The sequence below is a fragment of the Numenius arquata genome, chromosome 1 (assembly GCF_964106895.1).
Source record: "Numenius arquata chromosome 1, bNumArq3.hap1.1, whole genome shotgun sequence".
Taxonomy (NCBI): Eukaryota; Metazoa; Chordata; class Aves; order Charadriiformes; family Scolopacidae; genus Numenius; species Numenius arquata.
Genome location: NC_133576.1, coordinates 126,537,606 through 126,552,801, shown reverse-complemented (window position 1 = coordinate 126,552,801; position 15,196 = coordinate 126,537,606). Strand labels below are relative to the sequence as shown.

At 42.4% G+C, this 15,196-nt stretch overlaps 1 protein-coding gene across 1 annotated transcript in view; it reads right to left on the bottom strand.

Annotated features, from left to right (window-relative positions):
- The window catches only part of TRPC6 (transient receptor potential cation channel subfamily C member 6), a 108,279-nt gene extending 94,358 nt beyond the window's left edge, over window positions 1-13,921 (bottom strand). Inside the window, exon 1 of the mRNA XM_074163602.1 lies at window positions 13,779-13,921. Within this exon, the coding sequence (XP_074019703.1) occupies window positions 13,779-13,921 (143 nt within the window). The remainder of the gene's footprint in view (window positions 1-13,778) is intronic.
- Window positions 13,922-15,196: the final 1,275 nt, after the last annotated feature.

The following is a 15,196-nucleotide window of genomic DNA, read 5'->3' as shown; positions in this document are numbered from 1 at the left end:
ATCTTTTTTAGCTCCTTGCCTGTTTTTGTAAGGTATTTAGCAGTCATAATTAGTGCCTCTTACCTTCTCAGAACTGATACTTTCAGGTATAGATACCAGCAACAGATGCTTTCTTGTTCTCTTCCACCTTGTGTCTCAGTCTCGAGCTCAGGGGTTACTAAGCAGAGCAAGAGGTAAGGTCACACTGCTCTTCAGCCAGGACTATAAAGAGATTCCCAGGTTGGGCCAAATGGGATCATACTAACTTATTCAGAACTTCAATGGGATCTCTAATTTTCAGTTTCTGGTAGGATAGTAAGTGATGAAGTAACAGTTTGCTACATTGATACTAACAGTTCAGAAGTTTAAAACCCCACACCTCACAACCGAAGGTCTCAAATCATTCTTAACGGCAAAGTCTGGTCGGTTATACTGCTGAACTACATCATCCCATTATTGCATACGCTGCAGCGGATATCACTGAACACATTCTACTAACAATCCGTTGCCTGTGCTCAGGACAAACAATAAGCATAGCAAAGTGTGAACGTGCCCAAGTAGCATCACAGAAAAATATGCTTACCTGGTACAAACAGGTGGGATATCACGCTGTAACCTTGACTGTTTGTTATCATCACATAGTAGGGCAGTACAACCTCAGCAGATAAAAAGGCAACATCCCTTATGAGCCAAGGAGCAGCACCAGCCTTCTGCCAAGTCCAACTGTGAGCTTGCAAAGAAGGATACACCTGAATTTTCAGGCACCATTCTGCACTCCAAATCTTGTTCCATATTTCTTAAAATAAAAAGCAGCCAGCTGTGCTGTGCCTCTGTCCAGGCTGGTAGCTCATATTTGGGACAACGTTCCTCATCTCCCAATATAACAGTGATATATTTATCCCTCTCCCAATATAACATTGATATATTTTACGGAAAGAAAACCAAACACTATTCCAGATAAAGTAATAAATACTCAGAAATTACCTCTCACTCAGAAGAGACATTTTGCTGCTGCATCTCTCACACAGTTCTGATTCCCCAAAATTGTTCTCATGTCTCTTAAATGAGACTTTTATCTTTGGTGTCTTTCAGCCTTGAGGAGACAATGGCATGCTACCCTATCATTAGAAGTGGGCAGGATCCTTCCTTAAACCCCAGGGACAGTTGCAGGTCACTTGAAACAAAAACCTGTATACGTGTAAATAATGTGTGAATGGAAGAAAAGAATTTTGGGTGAACATTCAGTTCATCAAGATATTGAAAATGAAGACTTTCATTCATTCTTGACCAGAAAATGTTCCTGTTTTCTATGTAAAATTTATGCAAATTTTATGCAATTAATGTTTTACAATTTTAAATAATTGCAGAGCAAAATCTTGTTTACAACTGAGGTACATTCTCAACTTCAGTCTGTACTAGCCTGCAAGCAGACTGAAGAAATATTAAATTAATTAAAGGTTATGTTGACGAGCCATGTATGTAACTCAAGAGAAAAGAACATGATCTGACATCACAGAATGTTAGTAAACAGCCTTAATTATAAGAAATTCTATTTTGAGGCAAAGTCACACCACCACTAACAATACTACTTTATCCATGTCAACCAACTGAAAAAATGGGGAAACAGGAACTGAAATTCTGCAAAATCTTTTGGGATGCTTATGGAATCTATCCTTGCAGTTATTTTAAAAATAATCAGATTTAATACTTTTGCAAACTGTAAGTGAAGCTTTTAATGAAAAAGAAGGATTACATTCTAATTGCTTAGCTCAAATTTTAATTTAAGATTTGTAACAAAAGGAATTTTGTCCAAAGATAAAGCTGTTAGGGTCTATATATCATGTTCTTCCTGCCTCTGTTCACTAATTCAGTGCAGATGATTAGCACGCAAAATATCCCTCCTAATTCTCTCAAAATTTTGTCTCAAAAAACTTAAGTTAATCTAATTATTGTGTAGTCCAGTAGCCAAAGGTCAGAAAATCCATTGCCATATATTTATACGTGTCAGAATTTAGCCTTAGCAAGGATTGCATGTTGTTTTTCCCGTTTATCACATATTTCTCATTTCTATAGTCTGTTTCTGAAATACATCATCTTCTATATTTAAATTATCAATTATTGATATACACTACAACACAGTGAAACGCAAGACAAAACATACATTCAGGGATATTGAAGACTGAGGATAATATTCTCCACAGGCATATGAACTCAAATCCCACTGAACTTTGTGGCAGCGCATCTGAGTGTTGTGGAATATAGATTTGCTATTCATCAACAATCCTTCTGCAATGTTTTAGTCACCAGCGTGATACACCCCGTTCTGAAACAGATCTGATGATCTGGCCCCTGAAGGGGCCTGTCTCTTTCGTGCACTACAGAAGGAGCCCAGACCACGAGGTCACGCTTGACCACGAGGTCATGCTTCATTTCCAACAAACCCCTCGGCCTCTCCTACATTTGTTGCCATTCCTGCCACCCCAGCAGTAGTCCTCAACTAAGGGAAAAGCCTGAAGACCACCACAGATATGAAAGCAGGTACCAGCATGATATCCACATTCTAATCTCAAATCCCACATCTAAATCAAAAGCAAAAGAAGATGGTAAAGTTCCTGACATTTTGACTAAAGGATATAGTATTTAAAAACAAACCATGCATGGATGTGGAGTTTGAGCAACCTGATCTAGTGGTTGTTGTCCCTGCCCATGGCAAGGAGGTTGGAACTAGATGATCTTTAAGGTCCCTTCCAACCCAAACCATTCTGTGATTCTGTCAATCCTACTATGTTTGATCCACAATATGCAATATCTAGGACCTGATCTAGAAGTTCAAGACTCATGAAATCAGGAACTCATGAACTCAAGAACATGAAGCACTCAGAAGTTGTTCATACATCACCAGCACTAGGAGTCCTCCCAAATTCCTGTGCTTTCCTGTATGCATGCGTACATGCTGTCTTTGGGGTGGTACCTGGACATGCACCAGCCCTCCCACCCTCTAGTAGAAGTTCAATGAAAAGGAAACCCAGACAGGAACTGCACCACATCCCCCCTCAGTGAGTCCCCCTATTTTACCTCCTCCTCACTACGTCCCTCCATGCCTTTTCTGACTCTCTGGAGATACCAAGCTTTGCGTGCTGGGAGCAAGTCAGTATTGTCACAGCCAAAGGTCAGAAAAGGCACACAGATACCCAGCGGTGCTGCTACCCTGTACCAGCACCTTCCTCATTGATTCATGGAGACAAGTCACAAATCCTGTACAAACTGAACCTGGTTAATCCACAGAGGATATTCTTTCCCTTTAAGGTGTTATCAGTGCTCTCTGATAACTAGGGAAATTTCTGCTGTTTTTCAGATTTGATGTAAAAATCAATAACATACAAATCTCAGGTCATTAAAGATCCTCAGACAGCTTTGTAAGATTAGAAGCATTAGCCCTGCTGCCTCTGTAAATCCTTGCCTAGATTATTTTTTAAGTTTCCCTTTCTGTTATGCATTAAAAGCTGTTGCTGATTTTAGGCTGGAAGTGGCTGTGGGGTAAGAAATCCCAGTGTATATTTTATATATCAGCTTGTTAGGTAAGATCATTATTATTTTATCATACAAAGCAGTGCTGAAATTTCACTGTCACATCAGTTGCTGTTTACCTACCAACGTGCTCACATCAGAGGTTGCTAAATGATTAAATAGCTCTCTGACTTAATCTTCTAAAATTCTTTCCTGAAGAAAAGTGGAGAACATTAAATTCTACCACTTCACACTGTAGGCAGTGGCTCATTCTGCAGACCTTCTGGAGATACTGCTATTGATGACTTTTTTGTTAGCTGTGCTCAACAAAATATTTAAATAGAATATACAGTATCTTTGGAAACTTATGTTCCTCTCCCACCCTAATTTTTGCTTGTTTTATTTGTTGCTTAGTTGTCAGTTCAAGCTATGGCTATTATTCCTCCAGAGTATTTGCCATGTTGCTGTAACTCCTTGGCCTTTCCTGGCCAGCAAGAGGCTGTTACAGACTCTCATCCTCACTGACCTCCACGGGACTCAGAACAGTAACAGGGACTGCAGCCCAGACTTTCCAGTGATGTTGATGTTGTATGGTTTTACTTTATAAGATCCTGAAGTGAGAATGCTAATGTAAGGCCATGCGAAATATCTAGTATCCTTGGACAATTCCATCCCTTCCCCACTATCCGAAAACAAAGCTGTATTAACCAACATTTGTTAGAACTACCACACTTCAACCCAATTTTTGTTAATGGCCATTGCATTTTTCAGTTCAGATTTCTACACTTACAGAGAGAGATCAAAATAAAATAGCACATTGTAAGGGGGGAAGTTTGATTTTAAAGCTCACTTGATAAATCTATGAAAGCAACAGTCTTCAAAAACTGTCTTGAGAAATTAATAGGAAACTTGTTCTTAAAGGGAGAGGAAAAGAAGAGCTACAGAGAGGAAGAGTTATTGCTTTGTCAGATAATTTAATGAGAGCAGGACTTAAATGTCTCTGAAAATTTTAGAAGTTTTACTGCAAATATCCTCAAGTATCCCACTGCTCTGGAGTTAATTTAATTTCATCTCCCTGGTACAGTGGAGCATGTTGACCCCATACAGAGCCCGAATCCCCTGAGCAACCATCCTAGTCCATGTGCTCCTGCCAGGACAGAGGAAGGCGAAAGCCCGGCAGTGGACATGGTGCAGCCAGGCCCATGAGCATATGGATTTGTCCTTCATTTCAGGACAAAGAGAAGCTCCAGAGTCCTCAGAGCATGGGATTTCCCTTTGAGTAAGCACCACTCGTACTCTAGACATTAATATTAACTTTTAAAAAGACTCCTCTCCCACATGTGCCCAAAAGAAAACTTCCATAACCTTTAAATTGCCATTTCAAAATCTTTCTCTGCTTCCTATATTTGGGTCATAGTAGGTTTATTGGACTTAACTATAAATTAATAAATCAGCAAGAAAAAACATAAATACATCCTTAACTCATGTATAATCCAACAAATTTAGCAGTGCAGATAATAAACTAGAAGTTTCTAGTACATGTGATATTTCATTAATAAATTTTAAAAAACACTTGAAAATTGAAAGTAATTTTGAATTAGCTTAAGGAAATAATGCAGAAAAACAAAGATTAGCAGAGTGGAACTAAACTAATATAGAAAATCAATTATTGCATTGCAAAACAGACAGGGAAATTGGTTTATAGTCTTCGATCATGAAAAACGGTTGGGAGCAATTCTCAGAGACACTATGTTTTCTGAAAGGATCACCAAAAAGAAAAAAAAATATCAATACAATGGTTCTGATCCCACATAAATTACTAAACATGGTTTGAAACTCACAGAATGTGACCGTAAACATTGGCACATACTGCAAATGCTTAGAAAAAAGAACCCTACAATCCACTATTTTAACTAATATCTGGATCTTTCACAGCACTAAGCTCTGTGTGGTGGGGTTTGTAAGTCAGCGCACAGCTCTGGAGCTCAGCTGTTTCATGTGGGACGGACGCAGGAGCCCACTAAGGGATCAGACATACCAGACACCATCCCCATCACAAGTCCCCACTCAAGAGCATGCTTCTGCTACGCATGACTCAGTATGTGCGTGGGCCCGTGGGGAAGGGAGGGTACTTTCCCACACCATAATTAGCAGAGAAATGGTAATCGTGATGTTCCCGGCACGAGTCTCAATGGCACAGACCATCCGAGCTTTGCGATGCCACTTTCCAAAGCAACCTCCCACAAGCTGCACCTCAGTTAAAAGTATTTGCTGGATTCACACTGGTGGTACTGCTGTTACATTCTGCTGCGATGTGCCAGGGACTGTAGAGGTGTTTAATTGACGCAATCCGTGATTTAAAACACTGCTGTTGTAAGAACCGCTCTTTCTGCTGCCAAGCACCCAGCAGCTGGAAGGCTGACAGCTGGACTGTGTGCAGCAACGTCTGTTTGCAATGCACTTCAAGAGCCTTACAAAAAGTGCCAAGTATTGGATTATTACAGCTTGGCAGGCCTAAAATTTGAACGCAGAGTAGGACTAACAAAGTTTAGCAGTCTGACCTGGCTACCTGTTCTAAAAAAAGGGGAGGAAAATCACGTCTAGAACAGCTGAAACATGCACACCACGGGCAAAAATCTTACAGAAGAGAAAGAAAACATAAATCACTCCTCAGAGATGAGGGAATCTTCTCTTTTGAAAGGCTTCTAAGAAATCAGTTATCAATCCTAAATTCAGTCAATGTGCACAACAGGAGAAACCCAGACTGGGCCAGAAGGAAAATCAGCACAACCAAATGAATGGTAGTTCCACAACCATTGGAACTAACACCAGTGCTGACAGAAGAAGATGGAAGGCAACAGAGCAGCACAGTATTCCACCCCACCAGTCTGCTGGGCTGCCGAGGCTCTTCCATACCTCCTGGGTCTCAGGCTGGTTCCTCTCCAGCTCCGAGTTAGACACTGGCTGCTTGCACTTGGTGGGTCCCTACGTGTCATGGTGAAATCAAGGTCCTCTCTTTTCAAAGTAACAATTCAACTGGCTCTACAGCAGTTTCCCCTTATTAGCAGCAATTAACGAGCATCTGATTAGAAATACATGAGGTGTCCAGTGCAGCTCAGCAATTACCACCTGCCATACGCACAACTATTAGCAAACCACAACCAAGCCAGGCTTAAGTCTGTTGGAACAGCTCTTTGCAGACATGGTTAGGAGGGGCCGCTGCTGGTGGACGTTTACAAGTGAGGTCAATTTGTAAAATGAAGCAGCTAAATACCTGGGCTCTCCAGCAAAACTCCCACTACCTTCAACAGACCAGCACCTAACTCAAAAAAATACAATGTGCCATTTGTAAGAAATGCACTGTTTCATTTGAGATTTGGTAACAAATCAGCAAAGGGTCACAGAAATTCTCCAGTCTGAATATTCTGTAAAATTGCTAGTGCTGCACTGTACAGACCTTCTGCTCTGTACTCTGCTCTCTGGTGTATCTCTAAATCCAATTTGCATCAACTGCAATCTTTTGGTTCATGATCTTTATTTCTACAAGTATGGGAAGGCCTCATAGATAGTAAATAATTTTTAAAAACAAATTTTAAAACCCCCAGTAATTTAATCTCTTCACTAAGGTAAATACTGACACCAAAAAACAGTATTTAATCAAAAAAGAACTCCAGTCACATTCTGAGCTGGCAGTGGGCAAGGTTGGGTTTCTTTTTAATTAACGATACATAAGGGAGAACATTAACGCGGTATGACTAAGGACACTACTGAAGGAATGTTTGAGTGAAGAGGCGGGTGTCACATCTACCTGGTGATTCACAGTTACTATTATTATTACTATTTGTCATTTTTATTTCATCACTACTATTCCACATTAAAAGAAAGTGGCCCATCCAGAATAAATCCCACTCAGCAAATCCACATCCACAGCACTGCCATTTTGTTCAAATTAGTAACTTTTTTTAAACAAAAGAAAATTACATTCAACTCTAGCAGAATAAACAAGCTATCCACACCTCCCACATAGCTTTAAGAACACACCTAAAAAGACAATTCTTCATATTCATTTCCTCTTCTACTCCACTTACTTGGGGTTCTTGTACACAATCTCACATTTCATTCCTAGTGCCAAAGCTTGTGTTGATTTGGGGGGGGTAGGTGGGTGGTGTGTTAAGTATTGACAAACACTCATTTAGATATATTCGGTTGAGGGGGACAAAAGAGCTGTGCTGTCAATTGTACTAATGGTATGAAAAAGTGTAGTTGTATAGAAAACAAACCCATACTTTAATTAGTCATCTTCACATTATATTTCATAACTTCTATTTTGCTAAAAATATTATACTTGATTATGTATTTGTCACTGCTAAGCAAATAATAACCACTGCAAGATAAAAGTGTTAATCCATTCCAGAGAAAACTGCATGTAATTTAATTATCACTAAGCTTTTTGTTCCATTTAATTATCAAAACTTACATTTAAATACTGCTTATCAACGCAAATCCTTTAAGCCTCCTGTTGAGTAGGCTCGAGGTGCAAATGCCTACAGTCACAAGTACGTGAGCAAACATGTATGTAAGGTTTATTTTATGCACTTTAAGACTGAAGTCCTTTGCTAAATCATTGCCATGCACTGCATCACAGTTTGAGGTATGAAACCAAGTTATAAAGTATTTTATGAATATAGTTTAACTGCCAAAATTTTCTTTTGCTCATGTTAGCAGAGCTGGAAAGTCTAAACACAGCATGATGAGGTAGACCCACCATGCCAAGTCACTTTTATTTGGGGATACTAATACTTGGCAAGAATTCTTCAAGTAGCCAGTCATTATAACCTCCAGCTTCTGTAGTGGCAAATGCTGCTGGGAGGGTGTTTGACAAAGAACACACTTGTTATTAACATTTGCAGTTAAAAGTATGCCATATATATCCCACACGTTTCTTAATCACTACTCCACCTTCCTCATGCAAATTTAACAAATTACTTATATTTACAGAGAAAGCTTCAAGTTTTATAAAATTAGGTCCCACAGGGAGGCAACTTTCATTCGTTTGGTAACTATGTAAAAGCGATCCATAAATATACCGTTTTCTTAAGAATGAGTACAAATAAACCTACAGAAATACTGCAATGGGTCAAGCAAAATCGATAATGAAGTATTAGCACAGGAAACCGTTCAGGTAATGCAGCTAACCAAAGGAAGTTCACTCTTAAATTAGTGAGCATATGCAGTGAATACAAAAGTGACTAAGAATTAAACCAAACAAATCCTGCAGATCTTCACCAAAAACAAACATACGTGGTTTGATTCACCTTTGAGAGGTAATTTTCAGGCTGTGTACCAGCTTCTGCATAAGCTCACTGTTTTTTTCAAAAGCATAAAACAATCTGGTAGAAAACCCCATCTCCAGAACACAGTCTGCTCCAGGGACGTGCTGGAATGGAGCATGTTGATGGCCACCGAACCAGGATCCAGCCTTGGCCAGTATTGGGCACTTCATGGACTGAGCTGATGGGTAAGCTAGAGCAGTACTCACTAGCAACAGACCTCAGCTCTCCAAGGGGAAATAAATATTGTCAGTTTGCTTTGCCATTCTTTTCGAAGAAACCTTTATCGAATGTCTTATCCCTTCCCTCCCCGCCCCTGCAAAAAGAAAAAAAAAAAAGAAATGGTTATAGTTTCTTTTTTCCTCATTTCTGATGAGGCAGGAAACATCAGACCACGTGACTGATTTTTTTTTACCTATTAACCTGTCAGGCTGAGATATCAAAATATATTTCCTTTTGATTTAGAATATATCTATTTGTTTTTCTTCATTCACATTTAAAAATTGTATTTAGGGGAAAAAAAGCAAAACTCAACATTAAGCATATCTTTAGTTCAAAGTGAAGCATTCTCTTCTAGATACTTGTAGGAAATGCAGAGGGAACTTAAAGCTGGATTTTCTGGGGCTTGGTAATAATGGCGATGTTCTTTTACCCAAGACTTTGGGGATTAAATTCAGTCACTCAGAATATGAGAGATCCAGACATGATTTTTTTTTCCTGTGCCCAGCAGGAAGTAGAACCATTAGTCCTAATTCATAGGAAAGTGTTCCATCCACTAGGCTACAAAAGGAAACGACCCCCCCCTCCATAATCACTCTTCTACCTTTTTGCTATCAACAAACTATTGCAACATATTTTCAGAGGACGCAGCATCTCAGCAGAGACTAGCCATCTGAAACACAGCTGCCACATTGCACAGTACTCCCTGAAGAGATTATGCCTAATGAAGAGTCTGGAAGATAATGTTACAGGTCATTTCAAGCAAGATAGTTGAGGCTGGATATAAAAATGATGTTATGCCAATAGCAGAAACTGTTATATTGTAGGCAGAAAAGAAACTATTAAGCATCTTATTTAACAAAGAAAATGTTTTATAGTATGTATTGGGTTTGATAGTGCCGAGAAACACTTGATCTGAAAATCACAAAAGCTGAGAAATAATCTCTGCCTCAAGGCAGTTATGAACATCAGAAGCCTTTTTCCCTGTTTTCATCTGATAATTTGTGTGCCTCATTTACTTTACAACTGACATTTTAATGCATAATTGTCCTTCCTTATGTGTATAAGAAAATATATTTATTTATCATGACGCAAAATATTTCAAAGTATAAATAAGCAATATAACCAGATGTCTGACTGAATTAGTGTATTCTCACTATCTTAGTGCCCTGACAATCTGTTCTTCAAAAACATTTTTTCGGCAGGGAAGCCTACATACAAGTCCTATCACTTTCAAATCCCACTGCACATCAGCACTCAGATTTGGGGTTAGACCTTAAAATGAACTTTCCATCCAGTTTTGAACTACAAAACTGGGCTCCTTGCCAATGAAATACTTGCACAAGAGGGAAAAAATGTATCTAAGTTTTTGTATTTTAGGAGGCAATCTTCTGACACATATGTCGCAACGTATTTTTTGATGCATTAGGGGTAAGACAATGAGTAGATGGAAGAGGACTGCTAGAAAGAAAGAGTTTACTTGCATATCATTTCTAATACACAATTATTCAGTTCTTAAAAAGTAGCGTTATCTTTTGGCAACCATTTAATTACAAATTCTGCAAATAGCCTGAAGTGTGTTTTTCCTACCAAAGGTTCTGAATTTAAAAGAAAAGCAAGATTTTTCAGCACAAAATCCCATTGAAATTTCATTTTGTACCATAAAGAAAACAGAGGTGAGAGTCTTCTGTCCACTTACTGCCAAAAGACTGTGTGACCCTACTTGGCTGAGCCCAAGGTACCTTGCTGAAGTCTTGTTTGCAGCAAAGGTAGCAGCTACCTCAGACACAGCAAAGCTGTTCTTCAGGAAGAGTGGTACTGAATTCATACTCTATGATGCACATTGTTAAGCACAAGTAATAAAACTCAAAGAAAGCCTCAAATATATAAGTCTGTAAAGTCTCTTGCTACTTACAGTCGGTTAACATTGAGAGGTCAGTATTTCAAATATTTTTCCAATTTACAGGTAATTTAATATTTAAGCACACTTGTCCTGGTTTGAGGTAAAACAGAACCAATTTACTGCCTCAGCCTTAACAGAATTAACCCAATCAGAGCTGCTGAATTCATTGACACAACATCAAGCCAGCCAGTTTGATCACTGATGATTATTCTGATTTTTAATGTGACTATGTTATTTTACAATTAATGAATCATCTGAAAAAATCATCTGGGGAAAAAAAAAGGCAAAGAGTGTCTTTTATTAAACAGACAATTTTTTTCTGTTATAAAGGGACTGTATATCAAGGCTCAGGAGTAACACCACTGAACTAAAGGAGTAGTTTGATGGCTTAGGGCTTTAGCTACAAATGCAAGAAATAGTTCTCTTAAAACGCTTATTTCAGAATTCAGCCACTACACCACTTAAAGGCAGTCACAAAACAACATATGAAAAACGTTCTATACGCAATAACGTCAGCATTAACACTAAATCACCACTTGAGGAAAACTGTTCCTTGGTACCAGACTGCTTTTCAAGCAACAGTCACATGCCATATTACACCAGCAAGCGTGTTACCCTCTCAGTAATGTTTGAGAGGAGGCACACTTCAGCTTATTTTGGACATCAGTTGTACTCTGCATTACTGTTCTGCATTAATCACTATCACAGAAGATGTTCCTGGGGCACTTCTGCACATGCAAATGATGCCTATCATTTTCCAGTCAGTTTAAAAAAAAATATCCTTAGCAATTGGATGTGTATGTATATATATATATATATGTATCTCCAAACTAATGACTTCTGGATGAAAAGATAGATCTGAAAAATGTACCTGAAACATGACGTAGGTGGAATTTAGGCAGGAAAATTCAAAACCTATGTTTAGTAATCACCATATCCTGGAGGAGCCTATACTCACTGCATTCATCCCTGCCAGCCAAGGAAGTTCTTGAAGCAGTTGCTTGTAGGCATTGGCTACAGGTGCCTGTGAAGTGGCTTCTTTCCACAACCAAAGAAGCCCCAAATGACAGCTTCCCCATACCTAACACGCATCTAAAAACTAAGCACTGCCTGCTAAAGCACCCTTTTTAGTAGCGATTATATACATTTGAGAAGGTGTACATTCCTCAAATTTATACCTGCCACAGATATCAGGTAGCTTCTGTCCATTCTCTCAAAGACTGATGGAAGCGCTGTCCATCAGGGAGGGACTCCAGGGTCCTGGACCTACGTGTACCACAGAATCAGTTATCGAAGGTCTTGACATGAAGTAATTGGAGATAAATTCCTGCATTTAGTACTATCCTAGTTCTACAAAGCAACTTGACTAGGATGTAGGCTTTCCTTATCGCAACCTTGAGATGATGAGAGCTGATCTCCACACTTGTGTGCTGGACCAAGAGCTGCTAACACAGGCTTATCCTGCTGAAGTAAAAATATCAGCAATCCACAGACCTTGCAGATTTTCTTGTAAGAGATGCTTTGAATCCCTTATGCAAGATGTATCCTCTCGTAGCTGCACAACCATTCTGAATGAGAACACAGCAAAGGAACTTCAGAATTGCCATATTAGTTCACAGCTGAAGTCCACTAGTCATAACCAACCTCTAAACAAACCATCATGAGGTTTTTCTTTGGAAGGCATTCATTAAGACAGATACATTTGTATGTTTTGAGATGGGTTTTAAGTCCAATGTGCAATAATGTATGCTACGCATACTGAGCATACTGAATTAGTACTCTACAAAGACACAATACGGCAGCAAATTTTGAAAACTCTGGTTGTTCTTAACTGAGTTTATAAATAATCAAACACTGTGAGCATTGCCAGCTTCCTTAGTATTATTCCTTTCCTATATCCACGTAGTCAGCAAGTGGCTGGTAACTTCCTCATAGATAAAACAGCAAGAATTAGGAGAGGTTTATAACTGGAATTTACCAGTTAAGCAAGAAAATACAATTTGTACAAAAGAAAATACACATCTGGTAATCACTTGAGATTTTAGGACTCATCTCACATTGCTTAATACCATTTTCCCCCTCTGTGGGATAGCTTCTCCTCAGAAGCATTAGCAAGTGGTAATTATAGAAGTCATGCTGACAACACACAACACGAGGGACACTGTCAACACTGAATGTCAATTGACCTGGATGTTAAGAACTGCGGTCCCTGGAACCTTTATAATTTATGTTCTATTTAGTTTTTTATTGCATGTGTTATTACACCCTACTACTTTAAATGATAACTACTCGGCAAAACTTAGAAAATTAAATTACACGAGTCTACATGATTTTGACAAAACGCAGCAATGAAAGGATCATGGTTTTACGAACACGGCTGCACGGATGCGCACTCTCCCTGTGGGAGAAACTGCCCGTAGGAGTTAAGATTTCTGTAACTCTATTAAGCACATCGGGTCCCGCCAGGTTTAAGGAAACCCTACGACTCTCGCACCGCTCTCCACAGCAAACCGGAGCCGTCCCTCGCCTCCCTTCGCAGCGGGACAGGTACCACGGCCCCTCCTCGGCGGGAGCCCTCTGCCTGCTGGGCTGGGGGTGCTGATGCTGCTCCCCCGCCCTCCGCCGACACCCGCCACCTAGCTCCTCCACCGGCGAGAGACGACCGAGGCCCCTCCGCGGCTGCCCGCCTCCGGGGTCCCGCCGCGGGGTCTGTCCCAGCCGGAGCCCAGCGGCCGGGCATCGGGCGCCTCCCGCCGTTCCCCCTGACCCGTCCCGCCACCGCCCCTCCCCGGCGCCCCGATCCCCTCAGGGAGGGACCTCCCGGTGCCGGCGGGACTCACACGGGGTAGAAGGCGTAGGGCGGCAGGGCGCTCTCTTCGCAGGGCTCCGCGTCCAGCAGCAGGTAGTCCTGGCTGTCGTTCCGCCGGGCGCCGGCCGCCGGGGAGCTGCTCTTCCGCGGGGCGTAGGGCTGCGCCTGGCTCATGTCGGCCCGCGGCTGAGGCGCCCGGACGCGGCGGCGGCGGCGGCGGCGGCTGCCTGAGGGAGCCGCGGAAGCAGCGCGGAGCCGGCCGACGCGCGGCACTGCGGCTCCGTCTCCTCGCGGCACCGCGTCCCCCGGGAAGGGAGGGCGCGAGGGGTCCCTCCGCGCCCCGCCGACCCGGCGAGAGGTTCCTGTGTCCACCGGTGCCGCCGCCGCCCCGGGAGCCGCCGCCCGCCGCGCCGGGCGCAGCTTGGGGAACGGCGGGGAGTAAAGTTTGCGGCGCGTCAGCTGTCGCGGCTGTCTCCGGCCGGCGGGAAGGGGCGGGAGGTGGGAGGGCGGCGGGCTCCGCTCGCCTCCCCTGAGGGGCTGCCGTGCCCCCGCCGCGCCGCCCTCGCCGTCCCGCCCGGTCCCGCCGGCTCCGAAGCGGTCCTCTCCTGCCGGCGGGCCCGTAGCAGGCGGTGGGCGGCCGCCCCGGTGACTCCCCCGCCGCGCTGACACCGTCTCACCTGCGCGGGCACGGCGCGGCCTCCCGAGTAGCGGTGTGCTCCAAAACACCCCCAAAAAAGAGGGGCTGTGTTCTAAAGGCAGCCTCGGCAGGGACAGGGCTCACTTGGTACAAAACATGGACCAAAGAAGGACATGGACCTGTCTGAACAGGTCCAGCGGAGGGCCACGAAAATGATCAGAGGGATGGAGCACTTCCCCTATGAGGACAGCCTGAGAGAGCTGGGGTTGTTCAGCCTGGAGAAGAGAAGGCTCCGGGGAGACCTCATAGCAGCCTTCCAATATCTGAAGGGAGCCTACAGGAGAGCTGGAGAGGGACTCTTTGTCAGGAGATGTAGTGACAGGACAAGGGGTAATGGTTTTAAATTGGAAGAGGGGAGATTTAGATTAGATATTAGGAAGAAATTCTTTACAGTGAGGGTGGTGAAGCACTGGAACAGGTTGCCCAGGGAAGTTGTGGATGCCCCATCCCTGGAAGTGTTTAAGGCCAGGTTGGATGGGGCTTTGAGCAACCTGGTCTAGTGGAGGTGTCCCTGCCCATGGCAGGGGGGTTGGAACTCGATGATCTTTAATGTCTCTTCCAACTCTAACCGTTCAATGATTCTAAAACAGAGCCCAAGGAGGTTTGGGAAAAAATCACACAAAGCTCTCCCCGGGACCACCACCGGCCGCTAGCGGCTGCATCCCACTCTTCTTCCTCTGGTTTAACTTGGAAATACAGCGAGTGCTGGGCTAGTGGCCTTTTGCAAACCCTGTTCCATCTGTGTCACAGCA